The 20794-nt window shown below is 40.3% G+C and overlaps 1 protein-coding gene across 3 annotated transcripts in view; it reads left to right on the top strand.

Annotated features, from left to right (window-relative positions):
• rabgap1 (RAB GTPase activating protein 1) overlaps positions 1-20794 on the top strand; it is a 74652-nt gene that overhangs the window by 49683 nt on the left and 4175 nt on the right. For all 3 annotated transcript variants that reach the window (XM_073477642.1, XM_073477643.1, XM_073477644.1), the window contains 11 exons: positions 1694-1768; positions 2364-2489; positions 2809-2952; positions 3862-3903; positions 4297-4425; positions 8243-8335; positions 10007-10117; positions 10376-10480; positions 12110-12193; positions 16850-16921; positions 20223-20423. In XM_073477642.1, the coding sequence (XP_073333743.1) occupies positions 1694-1768; positions 2364-2489; positions 2809-2952; positions 3862-3903; positions 4297-4425; positions 8243-8335; positions 10007-10117; positions 10376-10480; positions 12110-12193; positions 16850-16921; positions 20223-20423 (1182 nt within the window). The remainder of the gene's footprint in view (positions 1-1693; positions 1769-2363; positions 2490-2808; positions 2953-3861; positions 3904-4296; positions 4426-8242; positions 8336-10006; positions 10118-10375; positions 10481-12109; positions 12194-16849; positions 16922-20222; positions 20424-20794) is intronic.

Below are 20794 nucleotides of genomic sequence, written 5' to 3'. Positions count from 1 at the left end.
GACAATCCAACCAAATGCAACTCAAGATACATCTGTAAAATATTTGAAAAAATAGATTTTGATGGAATTTCTACAACCCAACCACCACATTTTTTTGGGGTAGATTTATTGTAAACATTGTGGCCCTGATGTACATTTATAACCTCATGATTACTGAGGATAATACTGTGATTGGAAAACTGTAATTGGAGATGTGTTCTCCTCCTTCTGTTATGCTGGTGAGACGTAAACATTTTGTCTTTTTGTTCATCGCCGGCACCATTCGAAAATAATAGAAATCTGCATGTGAAGCGAAGTCACGTTTCCCTATAATACAGTGTAATTACTGTGTAAATGACTTGCTTTACAGTAGGTCTGATGACAAAGTTTGTAGAGCAGTAGTGGGAGTTGTCAGAGCTGATCATTAATTAACAGAGCAGCCACTCTGTTTCTGGGTGGTTCGGCGAGTTCACTGCCTGTCTAGCAAAGCAACATAAGTTATTTAATCGAACACAGGCAAACACACAAACCTGGCAACTCGTCACAAAATACTTATTGATCGCGAACTGCCAGTGCTTTCTTTCTCATGAGAAAGAACACGTGCGCATACAGCTGAGACATGCACACATCTCAACCTATAGCTCCACAATCCCACATGAATAGCCTGGCTGCAGTTTGTACACACATTGTTTTTAAAAATTCCATTCATTATGTATAACTCAGGTGAGGGCATCCATCTCTTCTCAGACAAGCACCTCCTCAGGTGCGTTTGAATAATTCAGTGGGCGCTCCCTTTGCCTCTGTGTGTGGATTGATCCACACTTTGTCCGTTTGACTTGGACTCATTATTTGTGTTTGTAGCTCAGTAGGCCACATTTCCAAACTCTCTCCCTCGCTCCCTCTCCTCACATTTACTCCATTTTTCTCGATATCAACATCTCTCTCCATCCCTTCCTTCCTTTTTTCTCCGTTCTTGACTCCAGATCCTTCTCTTATCAATGTCCTTCTGGGCACTTCACAATACAAGTGTGTTTGAAATAACAGCATACAGTGCAAAAGATTCAACAACTTTATACTTCTAAAAAAGGAATAAAAATGACTAGATATTACTTTCAACAGCTCAAGTTCTCTGTAGTCAGTCTGCTGTGGGCTCAAAATCTAAATATTTATACACATTTTATTTGACCAATATGATGGTGGATAGATAATATTAGGTTTTTATTTTGTGTGTGGGTAAATTTCCAACGTCTCCGTCTTTGAATTCTCTTGAATTTAAATCTGTTTTGAGCTTCCAGTGTAGTTTAATGTATATGGACCTCTCTCACGCTATCTGTCAAATATAATTTCAGTATTCACTGACACTTGTCTGGGGCTGGTTTGCCAACACCTTAGGCAAAAAAATATTTTGGGTCTTTTTGTTCAAATTGCCCACAACTTTTATTTACGTCAGCCCCCTGTCGTTCTTCTCTTCTTCTCCTCTCTCTTCTCTTTCACGTTACATAATTTGTTTCTGTGTTGAAACTATAAATACTGTTTAATGTAGCCTCAAATATCTTGGTGTGAATCAGTTGCGGGCTTCATCTGCAAGGTGACAGCAACATCTACTATACAATAAATAATTTTATCATCATTTCTTTCCCCTCATTAATTTTTGAATTCACTGTGAAACTCATTTACTAACTGCGTGCCCGTTTGCCTTTGTCCTCTCCTTCAGGCTTACTCTGTTTACGACGAGGAGATTGGTTACTGCCAGGGACAATCCTTCTTGGCTGCTGTGCTGCTGCTGCACGTGAGTATCACATATCAGCAGGGTCCAGCAAAAAATCCTTTGCTTTTCAAACAAATTCGAGAGCCGAGAGGGGCTGTTTTGTTTTCATTTGACATTGGTATCTTTTTGACATTCTGCAATGTCGGAGGATTGGCCCGGGCTTACCTCGAATGTCATGGAGCTTTGTCTGTAGTATACCCAGTGTAGGATCTGATGTGCATGGTGCACTGTTACTGCCCTTAACAGATTGAGAAATATTTCATGATACTGACATTTTAGTTTTATAAATAATGTATGATATGTTCGTGTTCATCTGACACCCCTAGAGTAGAGTGCTTTTCAGCATCCCTGCAGTTCAGGGACATAACGACAGTGACACCTAGTGGACAAACAGTGTCATCGTCATCTTAGAAGTAGTTGGATCAGGGGAGATGTGTGCAAAAGTATAACGACATTTTAGAGACATATTTAACAAGTTCAGGTAGTTTATTAATCAACAGACATTTATATTGGAACATTGTGAAGTAAATTATTAGTTATATTAGTCTCATATGAAACCTGTATCATTAAAATATGAATTGGCACAATTGTTACACTTCTTTTTCTTTTTTGTCAGATGCCAGAGGAGCAAGCTTTCAGTGTTCTGGTCAAGATCATGTTTGATTATGGGCTCAGGGACCTTTTCAAGCAGAACTTTGAAGATCTGCACTGCAAGTTCTTCCAGCTTGAGAGACTCATGCAGGTATGTGCACTGCATTTGCAGAACTAAAGGGCTTTTTCTAAAGCTGGGGATCTCTCTGCACCTCACGATTCGATTTGATTCTGATTCAGAATGCTACGATGTGATTATAAACATTAAACACAGCGCATTCGTAATAATCCATAACTAAAATAAACAGATGAGTTTACTAGCATGTTATCCCCCTACCCGTACTTTTTTCTAAATATACACCATAGCAGTGGTCGTCTGTTGGCATACGTTTGTTGTATTTACTGACTATTAAATCTTGTTGTTCTCACTGTAAACGTTCTACCGTATTTTCCTTCCGTGTCTGGAACAGGAGTATATACCAGACCTGTATAACCACTTCCTGAATGTGGGTCTGGAGGCTCATATGTACGCTTCTCAGTGGTTCCTCACCCTCTTCACAGCCAAGTTCCCTCTTTACATGGTCTTCCATATCATCGACCTGCTGCTGTGTGAGGTTGGTAATAAAAGACACACACTGAGTGAAACATCATTTTTAAGACAGGTTTTATTTTTGTTATTTATCTACACACAGTATCTCACACTGACAAAGATATTTTTAGACATGCAAACATTGACAAGTAATTAAACACAGAAGATCTCTAAGGAACCATTTGCTTTGACACTCCAAACTGAGCTCACACATGTCCTGTTTATTTTAATAATTTACGTGATGTCTCTTGGTTGGCTGACTGATTTTTCTGACTGTGCCAAATTCAAGCCCCCCAGGAGTCTCAATAAAAATAAAGTTTGAAGTGAAAAGCATGAAGTATGAAGTACAGTATGCTTGTTGGACAATGAACATTCCTCCATGAGCTGCCTCCACTTGATGGACTCGGGGAGCAATGGGAAAAGAATTTCTTGTCTGTGATAAAAATAGTTTTTTTGGCCTGAATGTCGAGCTCTAGTGAAAACCATGTCCCGTACATCACCTGAGTAATATCATTGCTATGGTGATGCATGGCAGCATGATGCTGTAATGATGCATTACAGCTGCACGAACTGGGATACTGTTCCAAAACTTAGGAAATGATGGACAGACGCAAATACAGAGAGGAAAACATGCTTTTTATCACACTCGGCCTCAGACTATGTATTTCTGTGGAGACATTTTAAGTCTGTAGTTTTTCAACAACTCCTCCATGAAGTTTGACAAATAATCTGCAGAGAATAGTCAGAGACACTGTGGAAATTCAGGGAGAAGAAGGGGTGTTCAGTTGTTTACACTCTGCAACCTCACCGCTATCACTAAATCCTACACACTGGACCTTTAAACCCAAAGTTTATGTTCACTTCTTACAGTAACTCGGTTCCTCCATACACCGTGAATCTGAAAATGTGTCCTTTTTTCCCTTTTGTTTTTTAGGGCATCAGTGTGATCTTCAATGTAGCCTTGGCACTTTTGAAGGTAAGGTAGCCCACACAAATATGAATACACACACACACACAAATGCTCACACATGCATACACACTGACAATCATTGCTCTGAGAAGAAACAGAAGCGCACAGCAACCGCCAAAAGAAAATTGAACCATGGAAAGATTCAACACGTCTGCACATGGTGCAGACACATGCTTAGAATCACCTCCACTGTTGCTGTGCTGAAAATGGTGCACATGCTCCTTTGTTGAAGATGGACTGGGTTTCTTACTTATCACATCCAGTTTGTTTTAACAATTCAGAAAATTGTTGCAATCGGTGAGGATTATGCTTCAAAAAATTAAGTAAACATCTGCCAACCTGACTATTTTAGCTTGTGTAAATGTGGGGCGTCTGTGTTCCCATCCTTCTTTTCCCCAGACATCAAAAGACGATCTGATCCAAACAGACTTCGAGGGTGCACTCAAATTCTTCCGTGTTCCAGTTCCGAAGAGGTACCGTTCTGAGGAAAACGCAAAGAAACTGATGGAGCTGGCCTGTAGCATGAAGGTGAGTGTTGAGTGAAAAAAAGAATAGAAAAGAGTCTGTGTTCACTAGGGCTGCACAAATCATTAAAATATTAACGCAATATGGCCGAGAGCAAAATCCAAATCGCAGAAGTTGCAATTTTTTTGATTAAGGTCAAATGCGTGACAAATCAGCATTCTAATGAAGTGCTGTAGGGCTGCAGAGCCCTGGCCTACAAATCTGTTCTCCAGATGTATGAAAAAATGTTTGTTGGTACAGATCCCAACTAATGTCACATCATCATGATTAGTCCTTTTAGTGAAAATGGAAATTTTGACGCAAAAATAGTCATTTCCACTAATCGTGAAACATTTTGTCTGCTGATGAGTTAAAGTTAAAATGTAATGAATTGATTGAATGGATCAAACCTGCACTACTACTTAAACACCACTAGGGGCCACTTTTGAACCTTAAATCGAGCTCATCAGAGGCAGTGAACACACACGCCTCTCTCTCCCCTTCCATCTCTGTCTCTTTAACACACATACACACACACTTACACCTGTGTCCTGACCTGTTTTGAACAGCATGGCCTAGTTTAGTTTAGAGGGCCAGACTTTGAAGGTAACTTTGGGCAGATATATTTATTAGCACAAACTGTAAAGGTGTCAGCATGGAGGGAGATAAGAGCTTTTTGGTTCTTAGTTAGATAGGTGGGCAGCAGAGAGACACACAAAGAGCAGAGCATTGCCAGCAGAGGAAAATCTAGGCAACTGGACTGCTCATCTTTAAGGCATCAGTTCTGAATATAAATCAGGAGTTTCAAGGAGATTCAAATCCAATATAAAGGCAATTTTTTTGTGCGTTATTAAACTCAGCCAAGGAATTCTTTTTACCTGTTTGAATAAAATACCTTCATGTAGTAACTAAGGAGTATTATTGATCCACTGTTTACTGCGTTTAAGAAGTTCATCCAGCACATTATTTGGACAGAGAAAATATTTCCAAGAAGCCATTTGGCCTCAGTGTACCTGCAGCGTTGGAGCTGGAAATTAAATCTGACTCCAGGTAGGCTAATCTGAAGCTTGGATGTCTCTGTAGGAGGATTAACTGACCAGATTACTGGTGCCCTCATTGACTGATGATACTGCCCTGTGATTGGAGCATAAATCTGTCTGGGCTGCCAGGTGCTCTAACTGTATTGCACGTTTTAGCTCAGATTTGCCAGGTACAGTACCTCATAAATCTCACAGTGCTGTATCAAAGCATGATTAAACATTTTGATTACTACATTTGAATTACCTACCAGGGGAGGTATCCATGATTGATACCTTGCATTCTTGTATTGAAAAAATTGTGCTATGCAAAATATTGCTTTACTATGCTGGATCATTTCCCTCCACCCCTATTACAAAAGAAGCACAAAATGACGCAGAGCTTTATTTATTTTATTTATACAGCAGAGGTTAAGGTCAGATATCGTGGTGTTTGACCTTTTGAACTGTTCACTCAGTCCTCCCGTGCTTCATCACCTCCATGATGGAATTAGCACAAAACCTTAAAAGCAGACTCAGGATTACAGTGATCCTATCTTAAGAAGAGGGAAGGGGAAGGTTGTTCTTGGTCAGTCTACCATCTAGTAGATGGTATTCAGAGAAAAACTCATTTAACTGCTTTACTTCGTAATTGTGGTCAAAGGTCATTTTCATTTGAGAATATGTGACAAAGACTGTCAAAAATGACAGTTCGCTCGCAAAATGTATTCAGGAGACAGTCTCAGGGTCAAACCTGGGGTCATTTATTTTGTCCCGGTGTGTAGTTGTTACACCTACTTTCTCTCATCTGCCAACCTTTTGACTTCTAAAGCTAATATATGCAAATTGCCCAGGGGATTTCATTGAAAATGATGAATGCATGCAGTTCTGTTTGTTTACCTGCGTGCTTTAGTTTACATCTCTGCATACTTTCTATCTAGTACATGTGAGCATGTATGTGTAGGTATGTTTGTACAGTTACAACTTTCCTGCAGCTGCTGTTATGCTGAACTTATGTAAGACTTTCTTGTGTTTCAGACACAGAGCAGCAGCAATAGAGAAAGCTTGTAACAGATTTTGTGGTTTAAAAGAGCAGAGAATGATCAGAAAATCACCTGAGAGCAGGCGGTCTTACAACAAACCTCTTTTAACTTCTAGTGTACTACTGATGGTACTGCACAGGTAATTTGCTAATTTATAATTGATCCAGGACTTGTAAGATGAGAAATATTTCATGTAGCTGTACTTGAGAGAGCCGTGGTTGCTCTGTGTTCCTAATTGCTTTGCTAAGTAGTAGCTTCTGGAGACCCAGCTGTCGGTCGAGGTTGTGAGAAAAAGCAGGAAAGACAAAGAATGAGAAAAGGTGATCGATGAGGAGACTCCTGCTCTGAATCACCTCTTGTACTTTTTCTTTTTGTTGTCTGTCCTCCATTCACAGAGCAGAATGTGCGATCAAATACACCCATACACCCATACACACCGAGAGCATGCACACACTCACACACACACCCAGACAACATATGGGCCAAGCTGTCCCAGTTCTGCCATCATCATTAGGTGATGAGTGCTGGGAGAATTTGGATCATCTCATATACTGTCGTACAACACTAAAGCTGCGACTGCAACACCTGAAGGCATACAAGCAAAGACAACGCTGCATTGAGGCTGCAGCCATCCGCATAATGGACAAGCAAGTCTTGTACACAGTGTTGGCTCTCCTTTTTTAATGCTGAAAATCAGGCACATAGTGTTCATTGTATGGTAGCTTTCTCTTTTAAAAAGCCCAATGTAAGGCAGCAGCAGGGCAGTGAAAGGCCTGTTGATGAGATTGCCTAAATGCAGTGTGTGTGCAAACTGCAACTGTTGGCATCAATGTGACTGCAAGTGTGTGTGTGTGTGTGTGTGTGTGTGTGTGTGTGTGTTTAAATGGGGCAGTGTTTAGGGCGATCAGAGGTGTACCAACGAGCCTGAACTCTGTGTACTGACCTTCAAGAACAAGAAGATTAATAGTGTGAACTGCCAAAATTTAGACTTCAGGTTCAGACGTTAAGGTTCCTTCAGAGTGACAGAAACATGACACAACATCTACAAAAGTCTGGAACTGATTATAGAACATTATGTGCATCAGCCATTAATAGAGCTGCAACAATTAATCTATTAACTTTTAATTGATTAACAATTAAATTAATTGGCAACTATTTGATAATCGATTATTTGATTTAAGTTATTTTTTAAATTCTCTGATTCCAGCTTCTTAAATTTAAATATTTTCTGTTTTCCTTTTCTATTTTTCTTTTTTTTGCTCCAATAACTACAGAAAATTACTGACATATTAATCAACAATAAAACTAATCGTTAGTTGCACCTACCAGTAAAGTACATATCAAATTGCTGTAATCTTTGCTTTCTGTGTATTGTAGTAGTTTAACATTTTTGATTATTGCATAAATCTAAGAACTTTTTAAAAGTCAACAAACAGCGGGACAACACAAGTTGCTTTGTACTGTGTGGACAAGGATATCCTGGCAAACCAGCTTGTCAGACAGTAGCAAACCAGGCCTGTAATCTCTGCGTATGTTCCATTACATATTAACCAAGTACTGGACTGGACTAAAGAACGCCACCACTCCAGCAAAGATTATAAAACTTGTGTCCTTGTTTACAAAAGATTAGAAAGACTCTTCTCTGGCAGCCACCTTTAGCGCACGAGCCAAAGACTAATGTGCTGAATTATATTTATATCTTTCATCATGTGTATAGCCGCAATTATTCATATGTGTGTTACAGTGGAAGAGTAATAAACGTTCGTTTTTTCTGCTCAACAGATCAGCCAGAAAAAGCTGAAGAAATTTGAGAAGGAGTACCACACCATAAGGGAGCAGCAGGAGCAGCAGGAGGCCCCCATCGAGAGATATGAGGTAGACATGAGCACACAATATTCAATAACAAAAATTAAATTTTTTATTGATATTAAGTAATATTTTCTGTACTTGGTTCTTCTGACAAGAGCAGGAACCCCGGTTCTTGTCGCAGTATGACATCTTTAAAATGCTGCACTAATGAAGCATGTTGAAAGAGAGATAAAGGCGACAACTATTTGGCGTCTTTACATCTATATTTTAGTATCCCAAGTATTACATTTGATCTCATTACTCTTCAGCTGTTTGATGTAGATAATAGATCGTGTTACCGCTACATTACTTCTACATGGTGTTAAAACCGACACCAGATTCTGACAAATTTTCCACTGAAGAGAATAAATCTTCTTTTTTTTTTTTACTGTGTAGACCTTGACAGTCCTTGTTCGAGAAAGAAAAACTACATGGCAGCAAAAAAGCCATTAATTGTACACGCCATAAGTCATCTCAAGGGTAACGGGTCGGTTGGATGCAGTACAAGATCATCAATTACAGTGACTGAACTTCTGCATTGTTTGCTCTTAAAAACCGCTCCTAAAAAGCCAATACCATTTTTTATATGTCAGAAGAGGTATCTTGTGATAGTTGTATTATCATTAAAGGTGCACTATGTAGTTTTGGAGAGGAAATTCTAATCAGAAGAGGAAGATCTTCATTGATTTTCATGCCTAAACAAAAAAATAAACACACTCTATGTTTTCATGACCGAATAAACTGAATAAACAAATGGACCTTAAGGGACAACACAAGTTCATACTGTTTTACTGAGTAGCTAGAAAGGTGTCAGGGTTTGACAACTATTAACAAACTGTGTGTTGTGGACCACATTTTCCTCTGAGAATGGCTTGTTTATTCGCTTATGGAAAAAAAATATATTTCTGAGCTTGTATTAAACTACAACTTGATAAAATTGACGGCAGTTAAATGTTGTTTCAGTCAAGTTATCATAGTTTAATCGTTTTAAGATTTGAAAGCATTTGTCAGATTATCCACCATTGCAGTTCTCTATCAAGGTATTAAAATCCTTTTCAACAATTCTGCTTTTTAACATAATCCTATTTTAGAAAGCAGATTTGTTTTGATATGAAAAGCTTTAAGATTTATTTTCCCAGAGAAAGGATGAGAAGGGATATTTCAACAAAAAGCAACTACTTGGAACTGAGAATGTGTGTTAGTAAGAAAAAGTAAGAAAAAACTTCAAAACTTTTCTTAGAAGACATGCTTAAGATTCTGTATCTCTCTGTAAACATTACATTAAAGCCCCCTCAACTCTTCTGCTTATCAAGTCTGGCATAACATGACATGTATATCAGTTTTAAATACAGCTGTCTGTTGCTGTCAATGATGAACAAACAGGTTATGCCCTGTTAAACATTAAGTTCTCACCTGACTGAACTTGTACACAGTCTCCTTCTGTATATTGCTGTTTTACTTTCGAAACTACCAGCCAGGAAAAGATTCTTACACATTCACTCACAACTCTTCCTGATCAACCCCTTCTCCCTGCCCTCTTCATTTTCCTTCCTCTTTTATGTTCCCACATTTCTCTCTGCTCATATGCTCTTCTCTTTTTCTTTGTCTCTAATCTATCTCCCTATGTTTTTATTTTTTGTCTCTGCTGCTCTCTTCCTCCTTTTCTCCCTCTCTCTCTGAATCACTCCCTCTGTCCAGCGGGAGAATCGTCGTCTGCAAGAGGCTAACATGCGCTTGGAGCAGGAGAATGACGACCTGGCACATGAACTAGTCAGCAGCAAGATAGCCCTGCGCAAAGACCTCGACAACGTGAGCCAAACAGAGATTGTACTGTTTATTGTATATATGTGTGTAAAGATCTTCTGTTTTCTAAGGACACTTGCAAATGTGTTAAAGTACGTGTTATATGTGGCAACAGTTGTGCAAGAATTGAAACACCATGTGAGAGAGTGGGAATGTAAGTGTGTTTGTGCGACTTACCTTGAAAAGAGAGACGGTAGAGAGAAAACTAAGTAGGGCAAGTCTAACTTTCAATGACCTTCATATGCGTGTTTATGTGTGTGTCAGGCTGAGGAGAAGGCAGACGCCCTGAATAAAGAGCTGCTGCTGACCAAACAGAAACTGGTGGACTCCGAGGACGAGAAGAGACGACTGGAGGAAGAGTCGGCACAGGTTAGAGCCAATGAAGGGACACTTTTCAGCCTGATGTCTATAGTTAAGACATCAGTCCAGCTTTTCTTTAAATCTCTTCTGCCACACTGGGTTACAGATAGTGGAAAAAGGTCAGCACTACTGCAACACAAATCCTCAGGTGAAGGTATTATCAGAATTATTTTGAAAAGAGGCTGCTTAAATCTCCTGTGTGGGGGGTCAAGGAGGAGAGGAGCCGTCAGTATTCAATATTAATGTGACAGACTGTGACTGAGCAGTTTCTTATCGACTGAGCCAAGAGTCTGCAGGATTTTATTCAAGCCAAACAGCAGTCGATCTTACTGATAAGGTCTCTTTCTGTGGATGGTGTGTTAATTTTATCCACCTGTTGTTGTTTTTCTAAAAACAACAGGTGGAATAAACCCTGTGGACTGGCGGCATGTTGGTTTATCTTTGTTTATCGAACTGTTTTTTAAAAACAAAGCCTGTAATTTATGTTTTTCTGAGGTAGCAGTATTGGTCATACAATAACTGCACCCAGAGGTAGAGAAGCTGGATTTATACTAATATACTACTATACTAAACATTTTGTGTGTAGGATTTAGTGGCATCTAGCCACGATGCCCACTACAAAATGCAAAACATGATTATGAATATTATATTCAATTACTTCCAATAGATCCTCCGTGCCGTACCTACGCCTCAATAATGTAACGTGTCAGGGCTTCAGTTGAGACAGAGATATGAAGTCAGCAAAAAAAGAACTGTGATTGATCGCCGTGGATTGCTTGCTTTTTCATCAACAAGTTTCTGATGCTGGTGGAGATTGTTGCTAGTGGAGAGAAGTTGAAGGAAGACTGTCCATAGTCTTCCTTTTCCATAACAAACATCTAGCAAAGCCCCGGTTTTACAAAACCCTCTCTTCTCTTACCCCTCTTCTTAACATACACACAACAATTGGATGGTCATAATCTCCTATTCCTACTCCTATCCGTTATGGGATTAATTTAGACCAGTGAAGCTTAAAGCCATTTGCCTTTGGACATACAGCAAATGTCAAGCTGAAGCATTTATTTGTCTCTCTGCCCATTTTTCTGTATATTCAAACTCCTACACAACTTTATCTTTTTACCTGTCCATGCCATTGTCTCCCTTTCTGTTTGGTTAAAAAAAGCCAGTTTAATACAGTTGTCTCCATTCATGCAATACAAAAAAATATATTCCAAACATTTTCAGGGCTTCCTCCATCATCTGCGTCATTCCTATTAAGACACATACCCCCCCAGTCAGAGGACAGATGATTTGATCTTTGATGTTGATTTTCTTGAGCTCAGTGAAGAATCCTTCTGACGTGGAGGACAGACCTGCTTGTCCTCTGTTCCCATGTGTGTTCAGTGCTGTCCTCCAAATGTCTCCTGTCGTCTTGAATGTGTAGGTGTACCTGTGAGTGATTTATGTGCTTGTGTAGAGGTGGTGTGCCGGGTTGTGTGAGACTTTGCCCTGAGCTTCGAGCCTGCCAATACTTACTCTGTCTTCTTTATATGTCATGGCATTCACACGGTCTCAGGGGCCTCTGACTCTGCTTCTGTCCTTGGTCTTTGCCCTGTAACAGCTCTAACAGTATCTGTGCATGTGTGTGTATTTCCACAGCTGAAGGAGATGTGCAGACGAGAGCTTGATAAGTCTGAATCAGAGATCAAGAAGAACGGCTCCATTATTGGAGAATATAAGCAGGTATGTAATAATACCTCGTATCTAATAACATGTTGATTCCCTCCAGTTTGCTTGTGCAGCACTATTGGTTTAAATCATTTTACTGTAAGTATGCCTCTTTCCTCACAACATTTTTAGGGAAGTGAAACTGTAAACTGTGGCGGATCCACCCCAGTTTACTCAAAACTTTTTTCAACACGTTTTATTGTAGACCACACATTATCACCCCTTATACAATCTGCTTAACCTCCTCCTCCCACTGGCACGTGACTCTTTAAAATCTAAGAAAAACAGATAAAATAAAAATAAATAAAACTACATATGACAGTGACCAAGCCAGCCTCATGTCCTTTCAAAGGACATTGCACAGCCATGTAACAAGCTGTCTCTTTTAGTTTTACTTTCTGAATGTCTCAAGCTACACAGGTCTGTAATAGAGCTAAAAGGTCTGAAATATAGCAAGGAGCCAGGCCATTAAGAGCCTTAAAGGTAATAAAGGTCAATAAAATCTTTAAATCAATCTTAAAACCTACTGGGAGCCAGTGTAAGGAGACAAAAATAGGTGTTGACCAGTAGAGCAGTTCTGTACAGTTGCTGTTGTTTTCTAGCAGCAGGAACTTGAGTGGGCACTAATTGTTTCAAGATTGTTAAGAGTTTATTCTAATCTGTGGCTAAGATGTAATTTTATGAGGTGCTTTAAAATGTAAAGTACTTGAACAGAAAGCAGCTCATTGATCTGGAAGGAGCACAGAAGAAGAAGGCATCTTTAATTGGCAAAGCTGCTCTTTGGTAATTACAGATGCAAATGCACACAGAAGAAGAACAGAATAGTACTAGTAGCTTGTAATTAACGATCAGACACAAACTTTCATGTTCGGCTGTGGCCGGATACATGGTAAAAATATGAAGATTCAGTGCTGGGAAATCTATCAATATGTTATCATTGTCAGGATATAGACTATATATTATCTTATTTTGGATATCGTCATATCAAGATACGGCAAGATATGGAGTGTTATAGCTTATACATTTCATATTGCCCAGCCCTAAATTATTGACATTTTATGGGTTGCTTGAAAGGAACAACTCCATAATAATCCCCATCCAAAGCTGCCAGCAGTTGGCGATCTCTGCACAGCAGCGAGTCTTGGCCTGCAGGTTTGTTACTTCATTAGTCCGTAGTGTGATAAAGCACAAAATAAATGAAGAAGAGAACATTTTTTGACAAATCCGCAATTTTAATCTCTTGTTCTGATCCTTTCATATGTTAAGTAGGCCAAGTAGTCATTATCAGTAAACCTCTCCCTCATACTCAACTGTCTGCTCAAGACTTGTTGTGAATTTCATCAAGTTACTGTTTTTTTGTAGTTTCATTTTGTGTCCTGTTACTTCTGAGATAGTTTTGTCTGTTTTGGTTCATTTCATGCATCTCATCCTGAACTGATCCTGAGTCTTCAAGGACTTCTTCTCCAATTATCTCTCCTTATTTGGCTTGTCTTTTCAGATCTGAGCTTTGATCAAGCCATTACCGTGGCAAGAGTATCCATAAATATTTTAAAATAATATAAGAGCAATCTGTTTTTATTCACTCATCTACTTCATGAAGCAGAAACGTCTAATTTTACGAACTGTCCCTAAGCTGAACCCACAGCCTTTGATGGCTGAGTCTGTGAGCATATTTTGAGTTCCTGCCTCTCTGAATTCCTCTTACAGTGATTTTCATCCCTTCAGATCTCATCCTGTCACTTAATGCTTAAATATAAACCTACCCCAGATCAAGTACTGTTATCATCAGCACAGAGACATTATGCAACAATCCTGTCGCTCCCTGTGAGGGCAGACAGAAATAGCAGGATGACTAATTTAGAAACAGACCTTAACTTCACCTGAGTCTAAAAATATCTGCAGCAGATTAGAATTGACAGCAGATCTGAAAACAGATGACAAGAGCTGTCAAAGAGGAGAGGGGATATGATGGTGGCGCGTATGTATTGTGGGTAAAAAGCAGCCTACAGATTTCCAGCATGCAGCAGAGCTAAGTGTGAAAATGGGGCTTTGACAAAAATAGTTCTTTTTGTGACAGCAAGGAAGGGGGTGATGGATGGAGAGAGGAAGAAAATGAACACAAGTCTGTGGAGGAGAGAGGGAGGACAGCAGCATTCAATCCATTTGGGATTGACAAGTTGAGGAATGCCCCAAAATAGCCGTTGTTGTTTTCCAACCCAGATAACTCAAATTATTCTTCAAATTGCATTTTTCTATTTCAGAGGCGACAAATGCCAAATCTCTTTTTGTGGGATTAGAGCCAAAAGAGCTTTGTGTGCTAATTGCCCCTCCAGCCCATGAGGACAGAGAAGTGCCTGTTAATGGTGAAGCTAAAAGCAGCGTCGAGTGGCGTATTGTAATCCCTGTTGTAGGAGCCGAGCCAGTGGAGATGCACTCAAGGCTAGCCGTGTACTTGCCAGGTACAGCGACATGTGCCAGTGCTCGTGTCTCTGATGTCCTGTTAGCATCATATTTATTTTATTTCAAACATTTTCCCACCGGACATCAACATATTCTGAACATTTCATGATTGAGCTTCGTATCCAAATTATCTACTTCTAAGCTTTATGCAAAAAGTTCTAAGCGTGATAAAGCAATTAAAATTGCATGCGCTTGCAGTATGCTGATTATAAGCATACTGTATACATGCATTATTGACGATGAAAACAAAAATTGCCCCTTGCAGTGAAGTTACAGTGGGACAAGATGAATTATTGAATGAAAACATTTTAAATAGATAAGACTGAGATTGTTTGTGGCAAAAAATAGAATATGAAACAGTACAACAAAAAATGGGAAAGAAGGGAGCACAAAAGCGTTAAAAAACAAAAACAAGAATGAAGAACTTCTCTGTTCATCCTGAATTTAAATAAGCTAAAACAATCCTTGACAGAGCCTGAAATCCCAGCAGGTCACACCGTCCTCTTCACCATGTCCCTCTCAGTCCTTCTACTAATGATAGAAATAATAAAAATGCCTACATTCCATGTGGGCGACAGAACTGACTGAAGACAGTGTGGTCTCCACAGCTCAAGTTAAAGATGTAGATCATACCATTGAGTAGCACTACTTGGGAAAAAAGGAAGCAGGGGGAGTAAAAGAGCAAATAGGGCAGCTGCAAGATCAAGAGGGATAAGTGATCAGTAGTGATGAAGGCAAGGCAGAGAGATGGGTACAGTAATGGCAGCCGAGAGCAAATGAAGGAGAGGATGACAGGAGAAAAAGATTAAAGATATGTAGGAGGAGGAAGATGGATTTCTGCTCGGCTAAAGATACACAGATAGATGTATAGATTGATCTCTAAGAGGAGGAGGAGGAGATATACAGTATATGCCACGGGGAATCGGTGAGATATGCAGAGAGCAGATAGAGAGAGATGGATAGTCTGTCTACAGAGACGTGGTTAGGATGACTCATGTCACATCGATCTCTCTGTTCGACGGCAAGCTAGAGCACAAGTGTGTGGGAGTGTGTGTGTGTGTGTGTGTGTGTGTGTGTTTGTATGCCTCAGCTTGTTTGTAGCTGAGGGTTATATGTACAGAAGGAGGGAAAAAAAGAGATCCGGCATGCACATGCATTTTTCGTGTGTGTACATCCGGTGAGCCCTGATGGAAAAACGTGACCTTTTGACACCACTAATGGACTTACAGTAAGTAAGAGGATGTAGTCTTGGCCACAAAGACTGATAAACCAAGAGCTACGAAAAGAGCGAAACAAGGTTGTGTACAGTGGAGAGGAGAGGAGAGTTGAAAATAGAAATTATCAATACACTTTGGTATTTGTCTCTGATTGCATTGATAGGAATTTGGTTTAAATGTCTTACTTCGTAACACATTTGTGTTCACTTGTCCATTATATCTTCCTGGTTTTACTGTAACAAAGAAACACAAGAAGCTTTTGGGGTGGAAGGAAGTGAAAGGTGACTGAGTTTTTCATTCCCTAAAGCATTAAGCTGTTTATTACAGTAGTTAGGTTTTTATCCAAATGTATTGCAAATCTCTAACCGAATTTCAAGACAATCTGCAAAGGATTATTAGTAGTTGATTTATACATGATGCTAATTCTCCAGTCTGATGCAATTACTCCTTTGCAGAAGAAGAACAAGTGCAACATCATGACAGTTAATAAAAGAGTGCCAGTCAAACCTCAAACAGTAGAAAACATGATGGAAATATGGCTTTTCTGTTTGTTTGGTGTATTAACTTGATGAATGTTACAGTGACGGTGTCCTCATCACTCCACACAGATCGGATATTTTACACTTAGTCCACATGTACATGTGTATTTTTGGCCAAAGGATTTAAAAAGACAAGCGTTTTGGCACTATTTTAGAAATAATCTCATTTATTGATGTTATTTATGTGAAGTGTTATTATTATTCATATTCATGTGATACTACAAGTTCATTTACACTATCTTAAAATATATAAACAAGCTACTTCATCTGTATCATCCTGTTTTAACTAACACTGTGCAGCTTTCTAGATTAAATATCTGCACAGCGCTGTCTACTGAGTGTCCAGCTGAATGGCTCAGTAGAGAGTCAGTGGACTTGGGGTGAATTGTTCAGTCTGAAAGCACCGTAACAGAATAGCCTTTATGAACGACTGTCTCGGTCTCTGGTTCTTATAGATCTGCTCCCAGCTGAGTGAACGACTGGAGAAACAACAGACAGCCAACCGAGGAGAACTGGAGAAAATCCGGGTGAGCACGCACGCACTCACACACACACACACACACACACACACACACACACACACACACACACACACACACACACACACACACACACACACACACACACACACACACACACACACACACACACCTCTGAAAACTATCGGGTGCATTCAAACACCTTCTGTAGATTAACAGCCAGGACTATAAGTGGAGTGTCATCGCAGAGGTGTTAGAGACAAGTGTATGAATGTACCGTATTGACCCGAATATAAGACGACCCTGAATATAAGACGACCCCTCTTTTTCAAGACCAATATTTGGAAAAATACTTTTTATTTGGACAAAATTTCATTTGCATAACAAAAAAATTCATTTTTTGCCCTGTACATTTCAACATCGTTGGTGTTCATGCGGGGGGGGGGGGGGGGGGGGGGGGGGGGGAATCATAAAATCTTCTATAACTCCGCAAATAGGCAAAGCGAACGCACTTCACGGTTCTCTATGTCATAGGTTATAACAGTGCAATTAAACGAGCATAAGCCTACTGGCTTAACCTGTGCAATAAACGGCGCACATTTTCTTGACAAACAGTGTCAGAACAGTCTGCAAAATGTGAGAACAATAACATCTAAAAACACCACGAACAGTTTTTTGTTTTTTTTCATTCATTCAGCTGCATCCTCCGCATCACTGGGTTCCTCCTCCTCACTCGCACTTTCGTTGTCGCTCGCTGCCGCTGCCGCCGGCTCCTCCCACATCAAATCATATTCACACACCCTTCTGTCAACTTCTGTGAAGCGACCAGTTTGTGGACCACGATAGCTCCTTCTCTGGCTGTGAGCGTTTTTTAGCTCATCTTTCTGGGACCGCCAGCGTCGCACGTTGCACTCAGTCACATCATATTTTTTTCCTGCCCTCACGTTATTCGTTCTCTCAGCTTCATTTACAACCATAAGTTTAAAATTCGCATCATAACTTCTCCTCTGATTTTTATTCACCTGACCGACTTTGGAAGCACTTTTTTCAAGTGGATCTCTGTGTCCGGGCTGCATCTTTCTGTCATTCAGTACAGTAGCTTATGCAAATGAAGGCTAACACACCCACCATGCTTGTTTATGTTTACAGGATCACGTTAGGGTCACACTGCACTAAACGCTGACGGAGACAAAAGCGCTCATATGGCGCTACCTATTGTTTTACATGAGTTATTCCTTAGACCCCGAATATAAGACGAGGCGTAATTTTCAGGCATTTTTCAAGGGAAAAAATATCGTCTTATATTCGGATCAATACGGTATATATGTGTGTGACTGTTAATGCCCGGATGATTGTTAGGAGGCATGGTCTGTACACTGTAACAATATTAGATCGGTAAATCCAGTTCTCCAAACAGTTTTGCTCTCTCGCCCTTGTCTGAATTACGTTGCCATCTTATTGTCATGGATGGCAGTGAAATCAAAGCTTTTTGGGGAAGAATGAGGAGTACGGCCAAGGAGACAGGGCCAAGAATCTCACTTCCAGCACTTGCACACTTGGCTCGTGAACTGTTTGTTCAGACTGTAGCTGGGAGAAAGGCCATGTTGGCAGTGAGCTCCGTTAGGACTGCCCAAGGACTCACAACAGGACAGACTAAAGGTTTATTGCACCAAGTCCTGTAAAGGATGCTGCCGAGTGTGTGTGTGTGCTCTTTTTTTGTATCTTATTACTAATAACGGAGCAGCAAATGCAATACGACTGTCAGCAATCACAATTATAACTGATGAAGGAGAACAATGATGTGCAGTGAATAATATATAACTGTAAGTTACAACACTGTTAATTAGAAATGTTTAAATAATATACTGACATAGTTATTCACTGAAACTCTATTTAAAGTGACGACGGAAACAATTTCAGCTCGGGCTCACTGCCGCTTCATTATTGCTCTCAGCCACTTCTTCAGTGATGAGCCTGGAAACGTTGCATTTAATTACTATTCAGCTTTAAACCCAGTCGACAGTTTAATCCAAAGGAAATGTACTATTGTAATGAAATATTAATTTTGTGGGAATATCTTGACCAAAGCACAACACCTTGACTATGAAACTGAGGTGCTGTGGTCAACGCTGCTCGTTACCGCACAAATCTATCTACAGTGGGCGCACTGTGCCCAAACGGCACTGCCATTAAAGAAGTTTGGTAGCCATGAGGCATCTTAGGGAGAGAGTTAAGCGGGAACTATCATTTCTGTATCTGTGCTGCATTATCTTGTCCAGTATAACATCCTACTCCCTCAAAAGACACTAAAAGAGGAGCTTAAATCAATTAGCACTGAAAAACAATGAAGGAGTTAAAGTACCTGAATGTGGTTGTGGTTGTTGAGCAGCACAGTCACTATGAGCTCTGTTTGCAGTGAATTTCTGTTGCCGCTCACACAAATGCTTTGTGCCCATAATAGCTCATCACACACAAGGGCACCCAAAAAGAGCTCTTTGAATAAAGGGTTGGGTAGAGTTCAGCCCTGACTGAAGAGGGGAGGCAGAGTTGGCTTGAATGGCTGCTACACTAATGAGCTGCCATGCTTCAGTAACCACACAGAACACACTGTCTCTTCTCAAACTGTAAGAATATCTCTGCTGCAAAAAGACAGACAGGGCTCATCACAGCATGACAACGCTGTATTTACATTTGGTTAGATATTGTGTCTGCGCACCAACAGCGAAATCTTCGATCGGTCCATTTTATTTTTAGACTTTCTTTGTTAGATTGTCAAAAGGTTTTTCCACAATGACAGTAGTCTTTACAAAGGCGCCAAAACAGCATCAACCAAAGGAAATCGAGGTGTTTGCACATCTACTGTAACGCATCACAGACACATATTTTGTAGAGCAAAGTCGGAGAGGCTAAAGTCAACGTACGTGAGAGGTATAGTGATTTAGGAGCGGTCTGTTTGTGCACCTCCTCTGAATAAAACCCCAGAATCTGTGGCGCTTGTCTCGAAGTTGGAATTTGGAAAAAAATCTGGACATTCAGACGTTGTCGTGTGCTGAGGCAGCAGTTAACCTACACAGCTACTGTACACTTTTCATTAAGGAGTGGCTTTGCAAGAGACAGAGCGTGAAAGCAGTTGTCTCCCGCCAAAAACACAAATAAAGTTATTCAAGTTTGGGTTCTCAGTGACGCCTCCCAGACTCTGTACAATTCTTTCTCACTGAACTCAATATTTCCTCCTGAACAAGACTTTGTTACTCAAGCTTAAAATTAAACTACACATACAAGTGACTGGTATAAAGATATTACCTTGTTTTTCTCTCTGACATTTCCTCCTTTTTCTCTCCTTCATTAGTCCAAGGTGGAAGGCTGTGAGAAGTGCAGTAGTCTTTTCAACAAAGAGGGTCGTGTGCGGGCCGCTGTGACCTCGACTCCTGCTGGGGGCGCTGAGGAGACGGACGAGGAGAAGGAGAGTTTGAAGAACCAGCTGAGAGAGATGGAGCTGGAACTAGCCCAGACCAAACTGCAGCTGGTGGAGGCTGAGTGCAAAATCCAGGTACACTAACACACAGTTTGAACCCACACCAAACCACAAAATGGGAGAGTTTAAGAATCACATACACGATTGTGGCAGTGAGTCTGCCTCGCTTTCTTTTGCGTGCTGACACATTCAACACTATTTTGACAGCCTTGAAGAACTAACAGAGACAGATTCAGTGGGAGGATACTGCGGCCTTTATAAGGGGTCAGAAAGTCTGCGATGTGAATTGAGGCTCAATAATTTCTAGCCAGTACAGTCATTTAGGTGGGGGATGTTTTGTCTGCCTGGTTTGTTATAGACTGTTTAACTGAGGTCATATTTTTACACTCAAGATTTTATCAACCTTTGAGCACCACAAGAAAGAAGTGCCAGGACAGCAGAGGCTC

The sequence above is a fragment of the Pagrus major genome, chromosome 12 (genome assembly GCF_040436345.1).
Source record: "Pagrus major chromosome 12, Pma_NU_1.0".
Lineage (NCBI taxonomy): Eukaryota > Metazoa > Chordata > Actinopteri > Spariformes > Sparidae > Pagrus > Pagrus major.
Note: the sequence above shows the minus strand (reverse complement) of the source record. Positions and strands in the feature narration are given on the sequence as shown.